The sequence below is a fragment of the Gossypium hirsutum genome, chromosome D11 (assembly GCF_007990345.1).
Source record: "Gossypium hirsutum isolate 1008001.06 chromosome D11, Gossypium_hirsutum_v2.1, whole genome shotgun sequence".
Taxonomy (NCBI): Eukaryota; Viridiplantae; Streptophyta; class Magnoliopsida; order Malvales; family Malvaceae; genus Gossypium; species Gossypium hirsutum.
Window position 1 is genome coordinate 7,883,722 of NC_053447.1, and position 24,591 is coordinate 7,908,312.

Below are 24,591 nucleotides of genomic sequence, written 5' to 3' on the forward strand. Positions count from 1 at the left end.
TGACATATGAATTTAGCCTATAATAGGCTATTTTACAACATTAGAAAATACACTCATTAGATACTAGAACTCATAACACATTTAAAGAATTTTGTGTTTATATTTTGAGGGTTCTTTGTTTTCGGGTTTTTGGGTTTTAGTTTTATCTCCATCTTTTGTACTCTTCATTCTTTTGCCATTATAATAAAATTATTTTTGCCCGTGGTTTTTTATTCTCTTTGGAGGGGTTTTTCCACGTTAAATTTGTGTGTTCAATTTCTCAATTTATTTCGCTATTTTTGTTACTTATTGCTTAATCAGGTCGATCTTTAACAAGTGGTATCAGAGCTAGTTCAATTTTCATAAATTAGCCCATTCAAATATGGCAGCAACAATGTTTGAAATTGAGAAGTTCGATGGTGAGACAAATTTCAACATGTGGCAAGTTCGGATGATGGCAATTCTAGTTCAATCCGGTTTGAAAGAGGTTGTTACCAGGAAAAAGCCTGTGAATCTAAATAAAACAGAATGGGAAGCGCTTGATGAAAAGGCTTTATTTGCAATCCAGTTGTGCCTCGCGAATACGGTATTGCATGAGGTATTGATGGAAAAGACCTCATCTGCCTTGTGGAAAAGGTTAGAACCTCTTTATGCAACTAAGTCTCTAGCTAATCGTTTAGTGTTGAAACAACGTCTATTTACGTTTCGTATGAACGAAGGTGAGCTTCTTAGATATCACATCAGTCAATTCATTACTCTTTTAAATGATTTAAAGAACGTTGAGGTTCATTTTGATGATGATAAAGATCAAGCTATGATATTATTGTGCTCTTTACCCCCTTCATACAAGTTTTTCAATGAGACCCTGATTTATGGCAAAGACAAACTCTCGTTCGAAGATGTGAATGGTCATTTGTTGAGTAGAGACAAACTCGACAATGAGTTTCACTTGGATAGCAAGGAAAATAGGCAAGCTTCCGTTTTGATAGCATCAAAGAAATGAGACAAAATGTGTCGCTATTGTAAAAAGTTAGGTCACGTTAAAGCAGATTGTTATAAACTGCGAAATAAAAGAGCTGTTGAGAGTAACGAATAAGATGTAGCTGGTGCTAATTTGGCCGATGAAAGCGGTGATGATTTCTTATTAGTGTCAACGAGCGATAACTCCAAGGTCACATCCGAGTGGATCCTAGATTTGGGATAATCTTTCCACATGTGTCCCAATAGAGAATGGTTCTCCACATATAGTTCGGTTGAATGTGGAGTTGTGCGCATGGGAAATGATTCATCTAGTAAGGTAATTAGTATTGGTACTGATAAAATTAGGATACACGATAGGACGATTAGGACACTCTCAGATGTTAGGTATGTACCTGATTTACGAAAGAATCTCATATTATTAAGTATTTTAGACTTGAAAGGATGCAGAATCAACATCGAGTCAAGCGGCATTAAAGTATCTCGTGGAGCTCTCGTTTTTTTAAAAGATAAAAAGAACTGGCAGTCTTTATATTCTGGAAAGTTCTATAGTGACCGGTGAAATCGGATGTCCCTCGTCTGTTACAGAGTCGAAGTCAACTCGTTTGGAGCGGAGGCAACTTGATCATAGGAGGAAAAATGTATGACCGTTTCGTTGAAAAGAGGTTCTCTTTTGGATGCAGGTTTTGAAAAGTTAGGGCACTGTGTTCGTGAAAATCAGACTTGGGTTAGTTTTGATTTGGCAGTGTACAAGTCGAAGGCTAGAAGTCTTCTAGTTTCTAAGCACAGATTCGACTCAATTAATTCCCTACATAGTTCAAGATAGGCTCGTGGCGGGCTTTGACAAAGATGGCGTTGTAAAAATATGAGTCAAGGTGGAGATTTGTTAAGTTTGACTCTTATTTCAGTCAGATTTGAGAAATAATCTTTTAGTTAAATTATGTTTATTTGTTTCAATCAAACACTGATTAGTTTAAATTATTTTATTATTATTTGACATATGAATTTAGCCTATAATAAGCTCTTTGACAACATTAGAAAATACACCTATTAGAGATTAGAACTCATAACACATTTAGAGAATTTTGTGTTTACGTTTTGAGGGTTCTTTGTTTTCGGATTTTTGGGGTTTAATTTTATCTCCATCTTTTGTACTCTTCGTTCTTTTGCCATTATAATAAAATTATCTTTGCCCGTAATTTTTTATCCTCTTTGGAGGGGGTTTTCCACGTTAAATTTGTGTGTTCAATTTCTCAATTTAATCCACTATTTTTGTTACTTGTTGCTTAATCGGGTCAATCCCTAACATTTATAAGTTTATAAATTTTTAAATGATGATGGATATCACATCGTGACACTTTAACCTAATTCAAGAACCAAATGAATGTGGAAAAAAAATTAGATATACTTAATTGTATAATCTAAGACAAAAATAGATAACTCATGATTTTTTCTTCTTGCACCATCTTATTTTTGGAACACTTTATTACGAAAGTGTAAAAATAGTATTGTCTATGGAAATAAATAGTAAAAATATATATTTACTTAGACCGTTGCTTCCAAACGACGTCGTTGGAGGAATGCTATCCACTCCAAGTCCTTCCCTTCATCTCACACAATTCAGTTTACCGAGAGCCATAGAAATGGCTTCTTCTACTCAGTTCTCCCTCACTTTCAAACCCTCACCGTCACCGCTCTTTTCCAACTTCCCTCGAACCCGGTTCGGTCCTTTCACAACCGCTAGGCCAATCGCTTCCCGTTTCAAAGTCCTGGCTAGTCAGACCGGGTTCTTCACTCGGCTCGGCCGGTTGATCAAGGAAAAGGCCAAGAGTGACGTCGAAAAGATCTTCTCAGGTTTCTCCAAAACCAGAGACAACCTCGCCGTCATCGACGAACTCTTATTATACTGGAACCTCGCCGACACCGATCGCGTCCTCGATGAACTTGAAGAGGTTTTCTCTTCTCTATTCATTGTTCAAATGCTATTGAAAAAGTGTAATTAAAGCAGTTAAAAAGATGTGAAAATGAATAAATTTATTTATTTATAGTTTGATTTTGCAGGCTTTGTTGGTATCCGATTTTGGGCCAAGAATTACTATTAAAATAGTGGAACGCTTGCGGGAGGATATTCTAAATGGAAAACTTAAATCAGGAAGTGAAATAAAGGTTAATACAGGAAATACCATAATATTTTAAATTTCTTTTATTGGATTTAGTTAGTGAAAGTGTTCTATTTTATGAGGTTACACATATTGAAAAATGTGAATCAATTGTGGGTTTAGGATGCATTGAAGAAAAGTGTGTTGGATCTCTTAACATCGAAGGGGAGTAACACCGAGCTTCGACTTGGATTCAGGTTTATCATCTTTCATCTTTTGAATTTTCTTGATGTTCCATCCTGCTGTAAACTGGTGTCGGTTGTTCCTCTTGCTGAACGCTCTTTGATGCTATCAGGAAGCCAGCCGTGATCATGATTGTTGGCGTTAATGGAGGTGGCAAGACAACATCACTTGGTGAGGCTAAAAAGCAATGTCTTAATTGTTATAGAGTTAAGGGAGTTAAGATTTGGGAATGGGGTTCTGTGGGTTATCTTAATTGATGAGCAACTTTTATCTAAACAAATTGATGCCTGACGATTTATTATAAAATAATCCAATTAATGATTCCCTTGCAGGAAAGCTGGCTTATAGACTAAAGAATGAAGGCGCAAAAGTGAGCTACTAAAAAGCATCAAATGCTTTAGCTACTACAATGTGATGAAGGCCTTTATGGTTATAAACATGCTTATTCACAAATGGTTCTTGCATGTAATTTTTTCTTACAGTTTGAGATCTTGGCAGATATTGATGGCAGCAGGGGACACATTCAGAGCAGCTGCTAGTGATCAACTAGAGATATGGGCTGAGAGAACTGGTTGTGAGATAGTTGTAGCTGAAAAAGAGAATGCCAAAGCATCATCAGGTAGACAAATAGAATAGGACCGAAAAGGAAAGGGGCTTTGCTGTTTGTTATCATTGTGATGCGTTACAGAACTGTTAACTTGTGGTTTTAAAATGCTTTCTGAATAGTGCTTTCGCAGGCTGTGAAAAGAGGTAAAGAGCAAGGTTTTGATGTTGTCTTATGTGACACATCTGGACGTAAGTATTATGAAACCTTCATCTTTTGTTCTTGTCGATTTTCTCTGCCTTGAAACTGTTTCTCACTGGCATGATTTATTAATTTTGCAGGCCTTCACACCAATTACAGCTTGATGGAAGAGTTGATAGCATGTAAGAAGGCTGTCGAAAAAGTTGTTCGTGGTGCACCTAATGTAAGCTCAAGTTATTCCTGACCTTGAAATCATTAAAATGTGCGCGCAATGTGACAGATTTGCATTTACCCATCTATCCAGACAAAGCTCATCTTTGATACATTACTTTATCTGCCTCTATTCCCCACCTTCATTTACTTTGGGCTTCATTTTTGTCTTATTCCTTAAGAGCATGTCTCCCCTGACATGAAAATGGGTGATTTCTCAATACCAGTTTCTATGGTTTAGTTATAGCTTTTAGTAGTACTAGTATCTTCAAAGGTACCTTCAAGGATAATGAATTTGAAACGAATTGAATATGCTATGTATTTATCTTTTCAAATTCTTGTATTTATAGCAAAGGGTTATCCTAATTAAGGCAATACCACAACATGTGCAGGAGATACTACTAGTTCTTGATGGGAACACCGGATTGAATATGCTTCCTCAAGCTAGAGAGTTCAATGAGGCACTCTTCCTACCCTCGCCTTCATCAAGATACTAGGACAAACTTGTCAAATGCTAACATCTTATTTCAGCTGTATTAACATTCAATTTTTGTGTCAGGTTGTTGGAATAACTGGTTTTATTTTGACAAAACTTGATGGTTCTGCTAGAGGTGGCTGTGTGGTACCCTCTCTTAAACCAGCTTCTCTTTGCTTTTGGGGTGAGAGGTGGGAGGGTGTCAGGTTGCTTTTGAACTTTCAATTCACATTTTATCAATGTTCTTACCTCAGGTCAGTGTGGTTGATGAGCTCGGCATTCCCGTGAAGTTTGTCGGTGTTGGTGAAGGTGTTGAAGACCTTCAACCTTTTGATGCGGAGGCATTTGTTAATGCCATATTTTCGTGAGAAATATTGTTGGTAAAGTGATCCGTTTATATAATCCTTTTGATAACATCTTATCAATCACCATGTTCATTGGAATTAAACCAGTGCAATTTCTTCATGTTTCTTAGGATTGTAATCGTTTGAGACCAGTTTGGCCGATGTCAGGCTACTACAGGCATATTGTTGTAAGAACTCAGTCACAAGAGTACTCGTTCGCCAGCAAGGATTAAAAAGGTGGTTCTGATGTGTGAAAAAGCTTCAGCAACATAATGATGATGCAAATTTTTTGTCTATACATTATTCCTCTCTCCTAGTATTTGAGCATTATGATCTTGTCTTCATCAATGAGCAAATTCATTAGTTGATAAGTACAAAACCAAAAGCTCACGCTTCTAAGAAAGTTAGATTAGTAAATGAAATGTGCTATTCAAATAGTTTGTCTCTATTCCATTTTTTAGGATAATGTTGCATCTGCTTTTATCAACCTGTAACATGCATAAGTATGCCACAAAAGTGCAGTTAACCAGAAACTAATGGAAAACCCATTTGATTTAATTAACCAGATTCAATTTTAGGTCCCCTCTTTGTTAAGCTCTAAATTAGGCATATTAAACAGATCGTTTAGACTTGATAATTTTGTGTAACAATTTGACACACTAATCTATATTCCTATTGGTCTACATTATATTTGATCAAGAATTACAGAGTAACAAGATTTTTTCTTGATTATTGACAAATGATTATTATTGACGTGGCAATACCAACACAAAGAACTATAAGTCTTATAGGAGTTTGGTTATCAGCAGAGCGACTTAGTATGGGGAAGTTCATAGCTTGGCAATGGGAGAATTATAGAAGGTAACACGGCTACTATAGACCAGTTTCCCAGTTTTCCTCATTTTGAACTCGACAGCAACTACAGTTGTATTTCTTCCTCTTCTCACTACAGACCCATCAACAATCAACTCTGCCTGCACGTTGAAAGTATACAACATATGATAGCATGAGCTTCACTAAAACCGCAAAGAAAGAGTCAAGAATGCAAATAAACTATTGAGATGCAAGGGAATGTCAGGGGTCAGGCAATGCAGGGTGAAATGCAGAAGTAAGCTCCTATCTAAGCAATTTGAAGTATCCATGTCCGGCACTAGCCTTCAGTACGTATGTGGACATAGGTAAAGGTGTGTACTACTGTGTTTAGGCATATTGCAATGGGGAGTTCATTAAAAATGAATGTAAATAAAATGTAGAAAACATCAGACTTGAACAAACTCCAATCAACAGTTAGATAACATGTGAAAGTTCATAGCAATATTTAAACATCAAATTGGCAGGCACAATCACAGTCAAGTTCCATTGAAACCACAATAAGGATTAACGAAAACCAATATTAGAAATTGAAAACCCTAAAAAGGAAATAAAATCTCACGTTTATGGTAGCAGAAGAGAGATAAGACATGGCCAATTCACCAAGAAAAAGCTCTTTATCCTCACCCACCACCGTTCTAGCTGTCGCAATCGCCACTCTTTCCGATATTGCTGCAACTACCCCTCCGTGTAACCCACCCATCGAATTCTGCAAAACAAACCCCCAAACAAAAAAGAAAGAAAATTTTCATCTAACAAGTCCGATAAGAAAAAATAGAGAGAAAATATCCAAAAGAATTACGAGTATAGTGGGCTTGACGGTGGTGAAGCAGGTGATGTGTCCACGTCGGACAGCGTCGGTCTTGAGGTGGTTACATAAGAAATCAGAATAAAAGTCTTCTGAACTGTAATTGTCCGGGATGGGATTGGAAATCCCGACGCTTTCTAGAAAACGCATAACGTTAGATGCGTACGGCGTAGATCGCTCACCAGGTTTCGCCGTAGTGGCACCATCGGAAGAAGACAGTGCTTGAGGTTCCCGAGAAGCAGGAGAAGCAGATGAGGGATTTGCCATTTCTGTGTCTACTGAGAATTGACGACTTGACGCATATGCTTTTAACAGTATTCTTTTTTAGCTGTATTTTAGGTTTTTGGGTAAATTCCCAAATTTAGATTACAATTTTGTCAATTAACACTAAAATTGTGGATTTGTGTGAATAGGTAGAAGTGAACAAAATTTGATTTGAATGAAAATTTTAAATTTTTTTTTGAATTTTGAGTTAATTAAATTGAAGTTAATTAAATTGAATTATTTGAGTCAACTCGAATAATTTGATTCGAGTTCGAGTCGAGTTGAATTTTATAATTCGAATAACTCAATTAATTCGAATAATTTGAATAACATATTGATATAAATACTCTTTAGTTCCTATTAACTTTGAAAATAAGCAAATTGATTTCTTTCACAACAAAGATTAAAAAAATTAAAATAATTTTCAAAAATTCAAAATTTATATTTCTAAAAAAATTATTAAAAATCTAAAAAATATATAAAAAGAAAGTTAAAATTTTAAAAATTTTCTAAAATAATACTTTTTGGACCTAATTAATGATTCAAATTTATCATGCTCAAGTATCTTATTTTTTTGATTGTTTTGCTTTGTAAAATTTTTCAAATTAGTTATACCTTACCAATATTTTTATTTGATATGTTTAAGTTTTCTAATTTAACTTGAACAATTTTACTCGATTTGACTCGACTTGTATTTCGTTTCACTCAACTCATTTTGAAATAATTTTAAATTGAGTTAGAATGATAAAATAGGATTGACAAACTTGATTAACTCAAAAAAATTTCACTCGATTAGATCAAATGCTCACATTTAGTCTCAAATAAACTTATAATTTAAGACAAAAGTAAATTGACATTTTTTAGTATGAGTCTGTCTAAACACCAAAGTAAATTGTTTGCCCCTTAAAATAAATTAGGACAAATGTTAAATTCCTATCTACAAGTATTATTTAAATTTATTTTTATAAAAAATATATATGCACTTTAATTTATCTGTTTGAGTGCAATTTATGAGATTTTGAGTCATTGCAATCATGGTAACTTAAAAAAATGTATTAAGATTAGAATTTTGATTTATTGTAATTATGTAACTTCAAAAAGACATGGTCTTTTGGCAAAAAAGAATTAGAATTTTATAAAAGTAATGTTTTAAAGTTTGTAATATAATAAAGTAAGAATATAATTTTTAGACCTGATAACCTAGGTTAAGAAAGTGGAAATTGTGGTTTTTGTGGAGAAAATCTGGAGATCCAGGAGAAGGAGAGGGTTTACGAGAATTGTTAGTATGACTCTTTTATGGTAGAAGATAAATTTAACTACGTATCTTAAGATTGTTGACGTGGAAGTCTGATTTGATATCTTTGACAGTGACAGTGATGTGACGTCTTAGGATAAGATATATTAGGGCAATTAGCAATCAATTATTTTAAATCTTCATATGGGCTTTACATAGTCTTAGAGGTTTGTCGAGTTGGGGTTCACGAATTAACTTAGATTATGGATACACAATCAAATTTGTAATTTACGCTGTAAAGTTCATGAAGTTCATTATACAAAGTATAATAAGATCAAACTTAAAAAAATTTACAATATAAAAGATTAAATGTTGAAAAAGTATATGATATATGAAAAGTTGAAAAAGTATATAATCAATATTTATTAATTATTATGCTTAAATTTTTATGTTGTGCTAATACTTCAACATTCTATTAAACAATGCTACAGGGATTTTTTGGTGTATGCATGTGTTTTGTGCATATTCAAACCTAAACATATAAATACAAGTCTTCAACAGACAAAAAAAAAATAAGTAAAACAGAATATTAGTATTGTTGGTGGTTAGTCCTAGTCATTAAAAATTTTAGACCTAATTGATAGGTGAAGGTCTAGCTTGAAAAATAAGTTTAAGTCTAATTCAGATAAAAATATTAAAATTCGGGCTTGATCCACTCATATTAATTTTTTTTTAAAATTTATATAATTTTTTTAAATACAATACTCCAAATAAACTAAAAATATTAAAATAAATATTTCTTAGTAAATTGAAAATAAATTAAAAAAGGTCTTTATAACTAAGATAAGTCCAACTTAACAAACAAATGCCTATAAAATAATAGCAAAATTAACAATAAAATAAATGTTTACAATATTCGAATATTAACAACAAAATAATGAAATGATAACAAAACAGTGACAAAAAGTGGGAAAACCACAACAAAACAACAGAATTTTTTTTATTGCAAATTCGAGTAGGGGTGGGCCTGGGTAGAAAAACCTTGCCCAAGGCTCAACCCATTTTCTAAACGGGTTTTATCTTTTACCCAAATCTATTTTTCGAGCCTATATTTTTATCCAAACTCTCTCATTTTTCGGACGGGCTAGCCATGGACAACTCTAGGAATATACCCAAATCTATTAGATGGATTTAAAACCACCACTCAATTGTACTCTCTAACTTACAACAAAGACTCCATTTTATCACAATCTATATTGTAGTATTCCTACAGCTTTCTTTAATCTAACTAAAGGAAAATAGTGACAGAGAATGACATTTCATGATAAGCACGTCTGATAATCTTCAAGGCCAAATAGTATGGCGGTTCATATTCTTTGAAAACAGAACACTAGCTCTACTGCAAATTTAAATCTACCAACATAAGGGCCATGCATAGAAGCTTGTTCATAGCACTTGTTGATAAACGATTCTATTGTCCTATGACACCATTTTTTTAGCTCTTTAAGGAAGGGAAATTGGAAATTGCTTTTCCTGTAAGAGGGACATCTTGTGAAGCTCTATTTTCACATATTCAAACCTCTAAAATAGCAATAAATAATTGGTTCTTCATCAACTGTTGAAACACAGCAGCTCCAAATTCTGCAGCATGAACTATACAAAAACTCTAAGATCAAATCATGGAGGTGAAGCAAGACCTCCAAAAAGGATAAACATCATCATCATCATTAGTATAGGGTACAGTCTTTGGCTGATCAGATAGTCGTTAAGATTGATATCTAATTTCATCATAATGGTCTCAACTAGCAAGCATCATAGAACCTGCTCTGAGTTCAGAGTCCAACCTAAAGACTAACGATATAATGATACTATAACAATAGTGGACTCTCTCGCCACTTTCAAAAGAATATTGCACACCAACTGAAGTTGTTGAAATCATGTTCTAGCAGCTTATTAAGGAATGGGACTTGGATTTCCCAATTTCATAAAGGAGTTACAACTTTATAAACCATCATAATGTTAGAATTCTATCAGTTCAGTCAAAAAACAACTCAGTTTCATAATTTATAAGCATGCATGCCTAAAGTAAAAAGATATTACCCAACCGATTCGGCAATAAAATATAGACAGCCAAAATCAGATCAACTGAATCATTCCATCAGCAAAGCAATATTATTAAGCATTAAGCATTCAGCATACTAATGTAGGCAGAAAGCTTGGTTAAAGTGGGCTGAGACGTATCAGACCAAAAGAGAAAACAATCAACCAGATTTTCTTTTCCATTTCATTTATGTTGTTTTCATCAGAAGCTGGGTAGATTTTAAGAGAAAAACAAAGATAAGGCTCTTCAAAGGCACCATGCCACGTCAATCTTGTTCCTCAATAGGGTGTCATGTTTGCCATAGGTTGTTCAGTAATAAATAGTGTGACATCATAATGAAACCAGGTAATACATTTTTCCTTTTGTTTCTTGGCCCAAAAGAAAAAATGTATCTTTTTTCCGTTTCTTTCCTTGTATGTTTGGAATTTAACTTAAACATGGCTAGCATTATCCTAGAGCTTCTAGCATACTTGAGAAAGCTTATTTCAGCCTAAACTTTGTGGAATAATTGCCAAAATGTGCCACCATTGTGGTGATAAATTTCATGTTCCATGCTGTTGCCAGCATCATGAGTAATATTTCTCAAATGCATATTGATAACCAGAAAACGACGATATATGTCTATTTCAACCACAGATATAAATATCCCTTGTCTTAACGGTTTAAAAGAAAAACACCATAGAAAAGCCCTGCAAACAAAGATGTCCAAAAGTTCAGCATGGCAGAAAACACAAACAAACAACCTATTTAATAGAAAACAGGTCCATGACAAGTGCGGCGGTTGTGTCCGCGTCGACCACAGCGACTGCATCGGTATTTCCCTTTTGGAGGTCTCCAGACCATTGGCACGGGAAATGCTTCTGTTAAAAACTGGCAATCAAAAAGACAATGCTTAAGCAAAATAGAAGCAGATAATGAGTAAATGTTGAGGAAATTGAAAAGAATTATAGAATATGTAACTTGCCTTCACAGGATAGAACGGATAAGGACAATGAATATGAGCATGCCCTATCTCCTGGCAGCGTGAACAGCGCTGTGTCCGCTCCTCTTTGCTTAAAATATCCTTCCACCGTTGCTCTCTCCAGATATCACGACATGCAGGACTCACTGGAGGAGTTGGAATGGGGTCCTAAAGATTCAAACAAAAATACTGAGTCAATACAGAGAAAAAAGAGCAATATGTGAGAGAAAACATGAATTAACTAGGTGAAAATGGCAATAAAAGTGTTCAGGGATCAGGGATGTCATTATTTTAAAGGTTTCCTTGCAAAAAGTTTGTATGACAACCTATGAGGATGATGCATTGAAACCATATCATATGTGTTATTCAAGTATGTCAATGAAGAATCATTTACAAATCAGATTTTGGAACCAAAGTATGCAAATATTAGTGCAGACTGAGACAAGAAGAAAAAAGTAACACTAGATTCTGTGTGCTATCATAAACCAACTTCAAAACTATTTCTCTGTTTCACCAATTTAAGTTTATACTTTGTTAAGTGTGCATTATGTGTTTGTAATCACCTAATACATATGCATTGGTATAAAAGAGTACTGGGTTCCATTCTCTGCATTGGCTGAATAACTAGATAGATCCACTTTTGACTCAAATCCTGTTGTGTTTGCTAATCAATTTTGTACTAGCTTCAAAATTCAGAAGTTAAAATATGTTTAAGTTACAGTTAAACTAAATTACCATAGAAATTATGTCAGCTGACGATCAGCACATGACGTTACCTAAATGATGCAACCATCAATAGATTCTCTTAGACCATATCGAACAAATTAAGATTACCTATATTCAGTACACACCACTTGCCGACATAAATAACAAGATTAGTAGATTTGAGTGTTTTTCACGTGACATGAAAGGTAAAATCAAGAACCGTTACTCATGTATCCAAATTGATCTGTATAAAAACCGACAGATCTTACTCCATGTTGGTATATGAGCAACAGGACGCGTGCTAGTGTTTGAACAAGATTTGCAATGAACCGACAAACATGCAATCTAAGATTTTCCAACTTTATTTGTCTAAAACTAACAGATCTTAGTAGATATTAACCACATGAGCGGCAGAAAACATGCTAATATTTGCACTTGATAACAGATCATATTCGGCTAATCAGCATGTAATCCTACTTTATCCTCAAATCATGACCTACCAACTTCTACCAATTATATTACCAGTTTTGAGGAAAAGGCAAAAAAAATCCACGCATGTCAAAGCATTTAATGCAAAACATACCCTAGCTTTGGAAGAAGAGTCTTCAGGAATTCCCTGGTGTCAAAAAGTATATAACTACCAAAATCAGTCAGTAACAACAAGTATGCAATAATAAATTTCAGACGATTTGATAAATACAGATACCAGATTATATCAGATTATAAAATTCCTTAGTCAGTACTAGATCTTTCCATTATGATCTAAAACATTAAGCAACAGAAGTCAGATAAAATGTTGACAAGGTTGCCACATTTGAACCTTTTACAATTAGTACAACCATGTTCATTGCCTTGAAACTCATTGATATAAAAGAGTACTAATAGATCCACTTTTGACTCAAATCCTGTTGTGTTTGCTGATTAGTTTTGTATTAGCTTCAATATTCAGAAGTTTCAAGTTACAGTTAAACAAAATAACCACAGAATATATGTCAGTTTACGATCCGCACATGACGTTACCTAAATGATGCAATCGTCAATAGATTCTCTTTGACCATATCGAACAAATTAAGGTAACCTATATTCAGCACATGCCACTAGCCAACATAAATAACTAGATTACTAGAATGAGTGTTCTTGACATGACTTAATCATAATATAAAAGGTAAAATCAAGAAACATTACTCATGTGTCCAAATTTATCCGTACAAAACTGGAAGATCTTAATCCATGTTAGTTTAGAGCAACAGGACACGTGCCGGGCATTTGAACAAGACTCGCGATGAGCCAACAACCATGCAATCTAAGGTTCTCCAAATTTATTTGTCTAAAACCAACAGATCTTGGTAGATATTAACCACTCAAGCAGCAGAAAACATGCTAGTATTTGAACAATGCACTTGATAAAAGATCATATTCTTCTAATCAGAATGCAATCCTATTTTATCCTCAAATCATGACCTACAAACTTGTACCAACTGTGTTACCGGTTACAAGCGAAAGGCAAAACCACGCCGTGCATGTCAAATCATCTTAGCAAAACATACCCTAACATAGGAAGAACAGCCTTCAAAAATTCCTTGGTGTCAAAAAAGTATATAACCTCCAAAGTCAGTTAGTAACAAGTATGCAGTAATAGACTTCAGACGATTTGATAAGTACAGATAGCAGATTATAAAATTTCTTAGTCAGGTACTGGATTTTTCCATTATGACCTAAAACATTAAGCAACAAAAGTCAGATAAAATGTTGACAAGGTGGCTACATTTGAACATTTTGCAATTAGTAGAATTGTGTTCATTGTTTTTTTTTTTTTTTTTTTACAACTCACACAAATTCGGCAGAAGCAAATCGCTGCCACACACTAGCAGGCAACTCTTGCCTGCGATTCAATCCCAAGACGCTGGTGGCTCAATGTTCATTGCCTTGAAGCTCTTGTTTAACCAATTTTACGTGTTTAGATATAGGATACTATAGTGAACTAAAAGAATCCATTAGTTAATGAACCAATTAAACAAATTCATCAAAACCCATTCCATATTACCAACTAATATGGGATTATATACCTCAGTTTCAGGTTCTGGGGTGTCAGGAACATTGTTTTCATCCACTGGTTGTTGAAGCTTCATATCATCATCAGCCATTGCCACCAAAGTTAAGTTGTCTACGGAAATTAAGGTGTGTAGTGCGAAACTGGAGATGGGAAGGAGGGGTTAATAAAGAAGTCATTGAGGAAGAACAGAATCCCTCCCGATAGAACACGTGGAGACAATGCTGGTGGCGAAGGAAACGTGGAAGGAGATGATTCAAAAGGCAAGAAATTGATTCCTTCTGAGTACAGCTCGGATTTTACTAGGATTAGTTTGGTTCTTGAATTTTCAGTTTGTAGGAGACAAAAAAGAGTAAAAGCAGATGAGTTGTATTCATAAAGGGAGTAAAAGCAAACGTACAAATTTTGAGGCCATGAATGGCAATATTTAGCACCAAGGAAAAACTCAGAAACCAGCCGTTACTGTTTTTTCAAAAGAATGGTGGTCTATGGTCAAAACGGAAACGTCAGTGGCGGTTACTTCTTATTGATATACCCCACGCCCCGGCAGTGGCCCTGGCGCCTCACAAACAATTAAATTTGAAAACTGAAACAAATATATTACAGGGAAAAGGCATGTTCTGGAATTATATGTGATGCTATATATGAGTTTTAGTTCAAGCTAGTCGGCTTTTGTCTACATTTTTCCATTTTTTTAATTTGTTCCTCTTTCATTTAGATATCTTTGTATCCAGCTGTGTTGTAATTTACATTTATACTTTGATTATAACATTAGTGTAAATTTTTTTTTAAAAAAAAATCAGATTTAAAACATATAAGTAGTGACGTTGTATATTCAATTTTATGAAACACAATTTTCTCTTCATAGGTAAACCCTTTCTATAATAATCACCTATTAAAATAATTAAATTTCTAGTACAATTAATTTTTTATGTTTTATTTTAATTCTCTATACTAGTTTTTCACTTATAACAACAGCTTCTTTAATTATGAAATATATTCTTTATTAAATTAGTTCCCTATAATAACATGTTGTTTAAGCTATTTCATATAAGCAAGTCTTTTAATTGTAATTTATTAAAAGAAATAATATTCATTTAGTGAAATTCAAGATATCAATTCAATAAATTATTTAAGTTCCTCATTAAATATTCTACTATGAATTTGAAGCATTATAAACTTTTAAATTGATTACTTGAATTTAATCATTCGTGATAAATTAATTAATTTAATTTCATAATTCATACTAATTAGTTGAACTTATTAGACTTATGAACATTAAATTTAATCACATGAAAGAATGTAAAAATAAAATATGCATAAAAGCAATAATGTATGCACTTGTTATATGTGTTTTAATTTTGTTAATTTACTTCCTACTTTTTTTTTTAATATCATTTGAAAATTCACTGTATAAATTATATGATAGATAGATTTACAACAACGATCTGACTATTGTTATAAGTGTGTAACCACCACTTTTCTATAATAGACAAAATCTTTGCGAACAAATCGGTTGTTAAAAGAAAAAGTTACTATATCTATACTATACTTATCTATATATCTCTTATTAAGTTGGTGTCATCTGAGCACCAACTTAGTTGAGAAATGACACATTCTTTCTGCAAAGTAAATTATATTATCATTAGTAAGTTTTTATTTTTTATTTTTTATATTGGGTAAATTACACTATTGGTGAACCAACTTTTGTATTAAAACTTTAGCCAAAGTACTATCATGTGTTTGAAAATGAAAATGCAAGGGTTGAAATTTTCTAGCATTTCAAATATGTTCTGAAATGATTTACAAAGAATGTTTGGATGAGGTTGCCAAACCAAGCTCTTTACGTTGCTCTTCATCCGGCTGCAAGCTTCCTGGAATCGCACCAAATGCTCTTCTAGTTGTTTCAAATCCTAATGCCAGATAGTGAAAATATGCTGAAGTGTCCTCCATGCTTTTCCACAAGTTCAAGGAGACTGATGCAAATTCCTTTGACGAATTTTTCCCCCTTTCTGTTGCAAAGACCTGGTTCAGCTCAGAAACCTTTAAAAACCGCTCCGTGGCCGCCTCCCAAGACAGCTCATATCTCTGTGCATCAGTTAATGGTACAGGCTCCTCACTGAGTGCCTTGCATGTCGCTTCAACAAAACCATTGTCATCGTCATATATTCGACAGTTGGGAAACTGCTTGAAGAAGTCGTTAGAGCGGTGATTGGCACAAACAACAATCTTTCCCATAGCCAATGCTTCGGCTGTGGTTGTGCAAACAACATCTGTGGTGCTAGGATTCAAGAACACTTTATAACTGAAAAGGAAAACAAGTCTTAATTATTGTTAATTGATCCCAGTCCAAGAAAAGGAGGCACGAGGGTGGGAGAACAGAAAGAGGCTTACTCATGGAATAAAGGATCAGCATGATCACGACCCGGATGAACTCTAACTGTCAGTTTCAGCTTGTTAGCAGCTTCTTTAACCTGGTCGGAGTCCTCTCCATTTCCGTATAGATCAATCTCAAGACCAGCGAGCTCCTTTTGGTGATTATTAAGTAGTTGAAGTAGCTCCCCATAGCCTTTGTTCCAAATCATCTTCCCAATGTAGTAAGCACCTTTGGTGAAGGCCTGGTGGTTACTGCTATGTTGTTGCTCAAACCTTTCCTTGCCTATCTCAAGGAACTTGGGATTAACTCCATGAACATTGCAGATGATGGATCTGGGGTAATACTGGGTGGCAGCGGACAACCTAATTACCTGCAATTACATCATGATTGCAATTCAACGAAATTAATTATTATATGTACAATACATGGAGACAAGGAAATTCAGCTTTCTTCTCCCTCCCAGCTCTCCCTCTGTTTTTCAATTTTTTTTCCCTCAGTATCACCTGCGTCGACAGTTAAGACTATGCTCTCTACCACTTGGTGGCAGTGAGCCTATTCCATTAGTTCAGAGCAATGCATCACCCAAGGTATAGTAAATTACAATAATCTTCTTCCTTAAATAATATATACTGTTTTAACAAGTTTATTCTACCACGCAAGATTGCAAACTTTGTTTAATTCTATAAATATCACAGATCTTTAACAGAAAAGGGGAAAAAGTAAAATTAATTTTTTACAACCAGGATGAAAATCATGACTTATTTACGAAACTTACCTTATGGCAATAGATGCTTACAACCCAACTATTTACATATTTCAGAAGAAATGCTTGGAATTGTCCATTTTTTTCTCTCTTCACATACTCCAAATAATTGGTATGTATTATTCCTATGACAAGGCGGAATTTAGTTTTCCATCTCTTCCCATGATGAAACCATGTAAGGTGCTCAGGTTCCTCAAGGACAGCAATATCTGCCTCTTCATCAGGGATAATTTCTGAGATGTCCCCTACAGGAAGAATGCTTCTTTTATCTACAGCAAACTGCATCACAAGCGGTGTTAAAAAATACCATCAGATTATTACTATGCTACTCAACTTCAATGATGGTTTTAATGTCTAAACAACCACTGGAGACATACAGCAAAATGCTGCACAAGTACAGATAGGTTCTACCAGATTAGCATTCTGATAGATACAGATAGCTAAAAATTAGGTAGATTTTAACTTTTTAACTCACCACTCATCACTTAGAAACATTAGAGAGTTTGAATTTTGAATTATCAGAAAATGTTTAATAAAAGATAATATGCCGACAAGCCTACCAAGTAAATAAAAGCATTAATAGTTCAGGAGAAGTTTAGATATGATTACCTTTCCTTTATAAAAGCCTACTATGTAAACAAAAGCCTGCTACAATTACCTTTCCAGGATAAAACCGTATAGCGAAACCAGATATAAAAGCAGTCCTCTCCTCTAGCCATTGACGAATAAACGATTCTTGCTCTGAGGGTGAACCAAAGGCGGTGTTGTTTGGGTATACTAGTTTTTGATCTTTTAAGGATAACCAAGGGATCACCAATGTGACCTTTCTCTCTCCATCTTTGGCAAGATAAGCAGCGCGAAACAAAGGGTTAACTGCAGTTCCGGTCATCCATGGCAGACTTGCTGTGGTAAAAATTGCTATATGCTGTTTTCTATCCATTCAGTCATCAACTTTAAGTTTTTAGCCAACAATTTCAGCACGGAACCAATGCAGGCAGCTTATAAAACTGATAGGTTGGCTTTTCCAAAACACGAAGTAATGTCTACAACTGCATCAATAAAAACACAAGTATTAGCTGAAACGCAAAAGAAATTTGGAACAAGAGTCAAGAACTCAAAATAATCTTGCCTAAAATATAACAGCTAATAATTAAATAGGAATTTCTATGAAGTGTGAAGAAAGCTAATTTCAAATCCATACCACAAGAAGGAAGAAGTAAAAGTATCCATATTCCTACCCATAGCTTAAATTAAGCTAGCATTTTGCTTTTGTTTATTTAAATAATCAGATTAGCTCCCTATTCAGCAGAAATGATGTGAAAGGTGAGTCCCAAAACCAATTAATACTAAGGTCCTTCCTCGCCAAGAAATCATATTAATGAAGATCTAAACAATAGAAATACAGGATTCTTTGACGATCTTAATCAATGACCTGAATTATCAACTAAGAAGCTTCAACAGAGGGGAAAAAATAGAGAGATGCGAGGATAGCTGCCTCAACACGGAATCATGAGAATAAAGAAATTCAGAGAGATTCCGTTTTCAAGTATCCCAATCTAATCTTCCTTCTTATTCTGTGTTAGATTGAAGAATGAAACAGATTGCTGAAAAACAAAAGTTAAGATGAGTTACCTGTATTTTTCTTTTCTGTTTCAGAATGGAACTTCCCGCAACTTCCAGAGTTGAACTTTGTGGGAAATGAGAATTTTGGAAACACAACAGTTTTGACCAATAGGATAAGTTAGGTAGGAAAAAGAATATGCTTTGGGTCCATTTATTTGTTTATTTATCTACCTTTTCTACAAGCTAGGGAGGGTTATATTTGCTGAATATGCTAGAAAAAATTACACCATTCATCTTTTTTAATTAATAACTTTTTTTATTTATAAATTAAATAATTATTGCAAATACCATTATTTTTAGAAGAATGTGTAATAAAAAAATATAAATATACTTATAAGAAGGATTGGACCTAAGACTCAAGGCCATCTAACCAGATGAGCTAATGTATTAACAATATGAAATAAAAAATACAAATGTAAATGGGAGGAGAATCGAACCCGAGACTTTAGAACAAAACCCCTAATATTTAACCATTTGATCGAAGGAGCAGATGTGTCAAAACGCACTTTCAGCTGAGGTGACTGAAAGCGCACCCTGTAAGATACGTTTTTATTTTCTCTCTCTAAAATTAGCTTATTTCCCTAAATATCTCATAAGATGGCTCATTTCCCTAATTTTTTTTTTATTTTGGCATTTTCAACAAATTTAGCCAGATAACTAGTTTATAGTTGTGGAATTTGTTTATTTATTTTTGGCTTTAACTTTTTAACATTTAAATTTATTGTCAAATTAAATTTTTTTTAGGGTTTGTTTGATAGGTAATTGAAAAAATTAAATCAATTGAAAATTAATATTTTTAATAATTTAATTTTTTATTAATCTAAAATAAAACAATCAGTTATAATTTTTTTCTATAATAGAAAATAATAAGTAGATAAAACTATTTATTAGTTAATGGAGAATATTTTCAATTAATTCAATTTTGTTTTGTTTATTCTAATATTATATTATTCTATAAAAACTTTATGTTTAAAATTTGATTTTTTTGTTTAGAATAAGGTAAAACATTTAAAAATTAATAATAAATTATAGAATATATCTTTTTTATAATTTAAAATATATTTATAAAAATCTAATTATATTCGGTAATTAATTTTAAGTAATATATTAAACAATTTTATAACTTAAATACAATACTTAAAATTTTAATACTTAATTTTTCAGCACTTATTTTTTAAAATTTTCAAACAGCACCTTAGTTAAATTTGGTTCTTAATTTTCTAAAAGTAGTCGAATTTTACCATCAACTTTTCAAGAAGAATTGTATTGATTTTTTAATGAGAGTACTAACTAAAACGTTAAATTTTTAAACATGATAGTCTGCATAACAATCCACATGTAATTCATTTTTTTAAAAAATTTTATAAACTATTTATAATTTTAAAAGTTTTTATAATATTTAAACTATTTGTTAACATGACATGGAATACAAATAGAATTGTCAGATGGGTTGTCACGCAAATACTGTTCAAAATTTAATATTTTAGTCAACATTTCTATTAAATAAAAGGGATTTGACTCTTTTTGAAAAGTTAATGGTTAAATTTAACTAAAATAATAATAATCAAATTGACGAAAAAACATAAACATTAAAGGTTAAATTTACCATTATATCTTTATTTTTTAAACAAAATAAATATATTTTATTTTTACATTTTCATTTATTTTATTTATAATTTTAAGCGAGTACTACTCATTGTTTATGTCCTACTTGGGTTAGATATGAATATTAATAAGGATGTATGTTATCATAACTGCTTTTTTTGATATAATGTTTAGAATTATCCATAATCCTTTCTTAATCCTTAAATAAGAAGATAATGCGCTTCAGTGTACTTAAATTCAAAATTTTCTACGCTAATAAAAATATTAATATAAGCTCGTATTGCTTTGGCTTTTTGGTAAGGAATGCAATGCATGCTTTCCTTTTAATTTTTATTTTGCTTTGCTTTTAAGGTTTATTTATTTATCTCACGCACATGTATATAGTTTACTTTTGTTCTAAGTATCAGATTTAACTTAATTTCACTCATAATCTTTTACATTTAAGAAAACAAAAGATTGGTACCTGTATCTTTTTCATTTATTAAATTTCAAACTATGAAATACTTATTATTTTTATAATTTAATACTACATATTCAGTCTTTTTATTTTTCAATATATTTAGGCTCTATTTACGAGGTGAACTAAAATTTAATTTACTCAATAACTTATTTTTTTTAAATAGAATCCACAATGAAATTACAATATGGAATTTTGGTATCTCAACTCTTTTTTTTGTAATAAATGGTACCCAAAATTACTTTTTTCTCAAGTTGTTAAATCTATTTAAAAAAAAAAGAAGCTTAACTCACATATCTATACCTAAATTATACCCTTTTTTTTTCTCATTTTAGTATTTAAACATTGTTTTGTCACAAGCAATATGTAATATCCCGAAAATTACTACTGTAATATCCCGAAAATTACTACAATAAGAAAGTAGGTATCCTTAATATAGTAAAATAAGGAAATAACGTAAAAAAAAGAGAAATTTTGAGTTATGGCAACATTGGGAAGTATATTATGATATATTAATTCAAGAAAGGATTAAATCGCAAAAGTGAGAAAAGTTTTGTTGATTAAGAGTAAATACTCAAAATTTGAGTGGTAAAGTGTAAATATGAAAAAGTTAAAGGACCAATGGTGAAAATATTTTAAGGGTGGAATAATCGAGAAAATAAGGAAAATGGTTGAATTAGGACCAAATTGAAAAGGTGAAGAATTTTGAGGGACTAAATCACAATTTTACCAAATTAAGTGATGACTCAAGGATGGAATTTTCAAAGATTATAAAGGGCAAACTGATCAATTAGAAGAGAGAGGAATCTAGAAAGCAATGATGATGTTGGAGATATTTTAGATTAAATAAATAAATATTAGTTTATTAATATCTTAATTTAATTTTCAAATAATATTTTATTATTTTATTATTTTATTTAGTATATATATAAGAAAAGGAAGATGAAGAATCACCATCCCACCATTTTTTCCCATGCACCAACGTGAGAAGAAGAGAGAAAGAAAGAAAGTTTTGCTTTCTTTACAAATTGGTCCTTCCACCAAAAATTCACCATTTTTACCTAGAAATCAAAAGAATTTCCACATCCATCAAGAGAGAAAGATAACAAGGAGACTATGGCGAGCTAGAATATCAAATTAGATTCAAGAAAAAAAAGCTGGAGGAGAGAGAAAATCAAGTTAAGAACATCAATATTTCAATATATTTTTAAGTTTGATATTATTGAAAAAGCATAGAAATGATGTTATAGTGGAGTTTTATTATATAAGGTCTTATGTTCTTGATATATTAGTGAAGGGAAATAAGTGAAAGTGATGAGAAATATTATAGAGAAAGGGAATAAGGGAGTTATAAACTTAGTAATCAACATCTTGCACTAAAACAGTTTTGGACAGCAGCAGTAGGTTAACTTTGAAAAATCACCATAAATTGTGGAGATCGAATTAGAGAATGAACAAAATATGAAGTTAAATTTTATTGAGTCTAGTTTCTCATAGAAGGAACGGTGTAAGTAATGGAATTGTAAATCATGAGATATAATAAATTTTGTGAGACAATGTCAGAATGAATTCGAGTTCCCCTATTCTGACTTTGGAAAATCATCAAAAATTTGGGAAAAATAATTAGGGGCTTAAATTTATATTTTTAAATCATTAATGAGTCTATTTTTAATAGAAACAAACGGTAACATCATCCGAATCCCGTATGAGGAGATAATTAATTCTTAGTGAAGAAGGGTCGAAACTGTCAGACAGCAGAATAGAGATGACTTTAAAGAATAAACTGCATTTATTGGCTAAACCATAAATTCTGAAATTTTTATGGTAAGAATATTTGTAAGTTTAGTTTCATAGAAATTTAGCAGATCTTAATTCGGAGTTCCATAGCTTAAGATATAAATAATTTAGTAACTATGCCTCAAGTGGACAACTTTGAATGAACATATATAAATAAATAGTGAAATTATAGATAATGTTACATGTAAGTAGATCTGTCCATGGGCCGGGCCGGGCCGGGTTTGAGCCGGGCCCACAAAAAATTTTCAGCCCATTTACTAGGCCCGGGCCCGGCTCGGCCCGAAATATGGGCCTGAGATTTTGCCCAGGCCCAGCCCGAATAAAAAATATGGGGCCCGGCCCGGCCCGTTTTTAATTAAAATTAAAATTATTTTTTAATAAAATTAAAACTAATTGTTATTAAAATTAATTGTTAGTAAAATTATCAAATTATTAATTGTTAATTGTATTAATTATTGTAATAAAATCTAACATTTGATTAGTAAATTTATCAAATTATTAATTGTATTAATTGTTGTAATAAAATCTAACATTTGATTAGTAAATTTATCAAATTATTAATTGTTGTAACAAAATCTAATATTTGATTAGTAAAACAAACTTGATGTTTTATTATTATTTTGTAACACTAGTCAAGGAAATGAAAGTAAATAAACTTAAAATAAAAAACTATTATATTTTAAAAATAAAAAATATATTTAATATTTTTCAGGCCGGGCCGGGCCGGGCCCGGGCCAAAAAAATCTTGCCCGAGGCCCGGCCCATTTTTTAAATGGGCCTAAAATTTTGCCCAAGCCCATATTTCGGGCCTATATTTTTACCCAAACCCTCCCATATTTCGGGCGGACCGTCGGGCCGGGCAGCATGGACAAGTCTACATATAAGCATGTTATATATATTAAGGATGTGGACTGAAGAGGAGGAGGAGGAAAAATATATGATTATTCAACTAGCATGAGTTTTCATTAAAAATGATTAATTTGTATGTTTTAGGTTCAGAGACTAAATTGGATAAAAGTAAAATTTTAAGGGTAAATTTGTAAAAATGTCAAAAAGTGACCAAATTGCATGAAATGAATTGTTTTATTATTTAAATTAATAAATTGAATAAAATTGTAATACCCTGAAAATTTTTACAGTAAGGAAAGTAAGATAATATCTCTGATATAGTAAAATAAGAAAATAAAGTGCTAAAAAGGGGTAATTTTGAGTTATGGCAATATTGGGAAGTATATTATAACATATTAATTCAAGAAAGGATTAAATCGTAAAAGTGAGAAAAGTTTTCTTATCCAAGAGTAAATACTCAAAAGTTAAGGGGTTAAAATGTAAATATGAAAAAGTTGAAGGACCAATGGTGTAAATATTTTAAGGGTGGAATAATCTAGAAACTAAGAAAAATGGATGGATTGGGACCAAATTGAAAAAGGTGAAGAAGTTTGAGGGACTAAATCACAATTTTACCAAATTAAGTGGTGACTCAAGGATGGAATTTTAAAAGATCATTAGGGGCAAAATGGTCAATTAGAAGAGAGAGAAATCTAGAAGATAATGATGATGTTGGAGATATTTTAGATTAATAAATAAATAAATATTAGTTTATTAATATTTTAATTTGATTTTTTTTAAATGATATTATTTTATTATTATTAATTTATTTAGTATATATATGTGTGGAAAGAAGCCATTCCCCCCATTTTTGCATGCATTAACGTGAGAAGAAGAGGGGAAGAAAGAAAACTTTGTTTTCTTTACAATTTGGTCCTTTCACCAAAAATCCACCATTTTCACTTAGAAATCAAAGGAATTTCCATAGCCACCAAGAGATAAAATTGACAAGGAGACTATGGGGAGCTAGAATATCAAGTTAGATTCAAGAAATAGGGGCTGGAGGAGAGAGAAA

At 32.5% G+C, this 24,591-nt stretch overlaps 4 protein-coding genes across 5 annotated transcripts; 1 reads left to right on the forward strand and 3 right to left on the reverse strand.

The window, feature by feature from the left end:
* The first annotated feature begins 2,517 nt into the window (after nucleotides 1-2,517).
* Nucleotides 2,518-5,510, forward strand: LOC107911959 (cell division protein FtsY homolog, chloroplastic). 2 transcript variants are annotated; one of them, XM_016839981.2, is made up of 12 exons: nucleotides 2,518-2,909; nucleotides 3,019-3,123; nucleotides 3,240-3,313; nucleotides 3,412-3,470; nucleotides 3,632-3,669; nucleotides 3,798-3,918; nucleotides 4,026-4,094; nucleotides 4,185-4,267; nucleotides 4,647-4,715; nucleotides 4,814-4,876; nucleotides 4,984-5,109; nucleotides 5,205-5,510. In XM_016839981.2, exons 1-11 carry the CDS (start codon nucleotides 2,538-2,540, stop codon nucleotides 5,095-5,097), a joined length of 1,167 nt encoding a protein of 388 aa, XP_016695470.2. In that variant the 5' UTR covers nucleotides 2,518-2,537; the 3' UTR covers nucleotides 5,098-5,109; nucleotides 5,205-5,510. The 2 variants fall into 2 exon arrangements, with proteins under 2 accessions (XP_016695470.2, XP_040961797.1); XM_041105863.1 differs by having other exon boundaries at nucleotides 2,531-2,909; nucleotides 3,006-3,123.
* Nucleotides 5,511-5,740: 230 nt separating this feature from the next.
* LOC107911960 (acyl-coenzyme A thioesterase 13) lies at nucleotides 5,741-7,076 on the reverse strand. Its single transcript, XM_041105865.1, has 3 exons — nucleotides 6,746-7,076; nucleotides 6,506-6,652; nucleotides 5,741-6,047 (listed from the first exon to the last, which is right to left on the reverse strand). Exons 1-3 carry the CDS (start codon nucleotides 7,016-7,018, stop codon nucleotides 5,904-5,906), a joined length of 564 nt encoding a protein of 187 aa, XP_040961799.1. The 5' UTR covers nucleotides 7,019-7,076; the 3' UTR covers nucleotides 5,741-5,903.
* Nucleotides 7,077-10,947: 3,871 nt separating this feature from the next.
* Nucleotides 10,948-14,670, reverse strand: LOC107911238 (uncharacterized). Its single transcript, XM_016839113.2, has 4 exons — nucleotides 14,083-14,670; nucleotides 12,600-12,632; nucleotides 11,315-11,479; nucleotides 10,948-11,220 (listed from the first exon to the last, which is right to left on the reverse strand). The coding sequence occupies exons 1-4, from the start codon at nucleotides 14,158-14,160 to the stop codon at nucleotides 11,098-11,100; spliced, it is 399 nt and encodes a 132-aa protein (XP_016694602.1). The 5' UTR covers nucleotides 14,161-14,670; the 3' UTR covers nucleotides 10,948-11,097.
* Nucleotides 14,671-15,758: 1,088 nt separating this feature from the next.
* Nucleotides 15,759-19,002, reverse strand: LOC107911961 (digalactosyldiacylglycerol synthase 2, chloroplastic). The gene is made up of 5 exons (XM_016839982.2): nucleotides 18,839-19,002; nucleotides 17,865-18,255; nucleotides 17,219-17,485; nucleotides 16,461-16,813; nucleotides 15,759-16,371 (listed from the first exon to the last, which is right to left on the reverse strand). Exons 2-5 carry the CDS (start codon nucleotides 18,144-18,146, stop codon nucleotides 15,870-15,872), a joined length of 1,404 nt encoding a protein of 467 aa, XP_016695471.1. The 5' UTR covers nucleotides 18,147-18,255; nucleotides 18,839-19,002; the 3' UTR covers nucleotides 15,759-15,869.
* Between the last annotated feature and the right edge of the window lie 5,589 nt (nucleotides 19,003-24,591).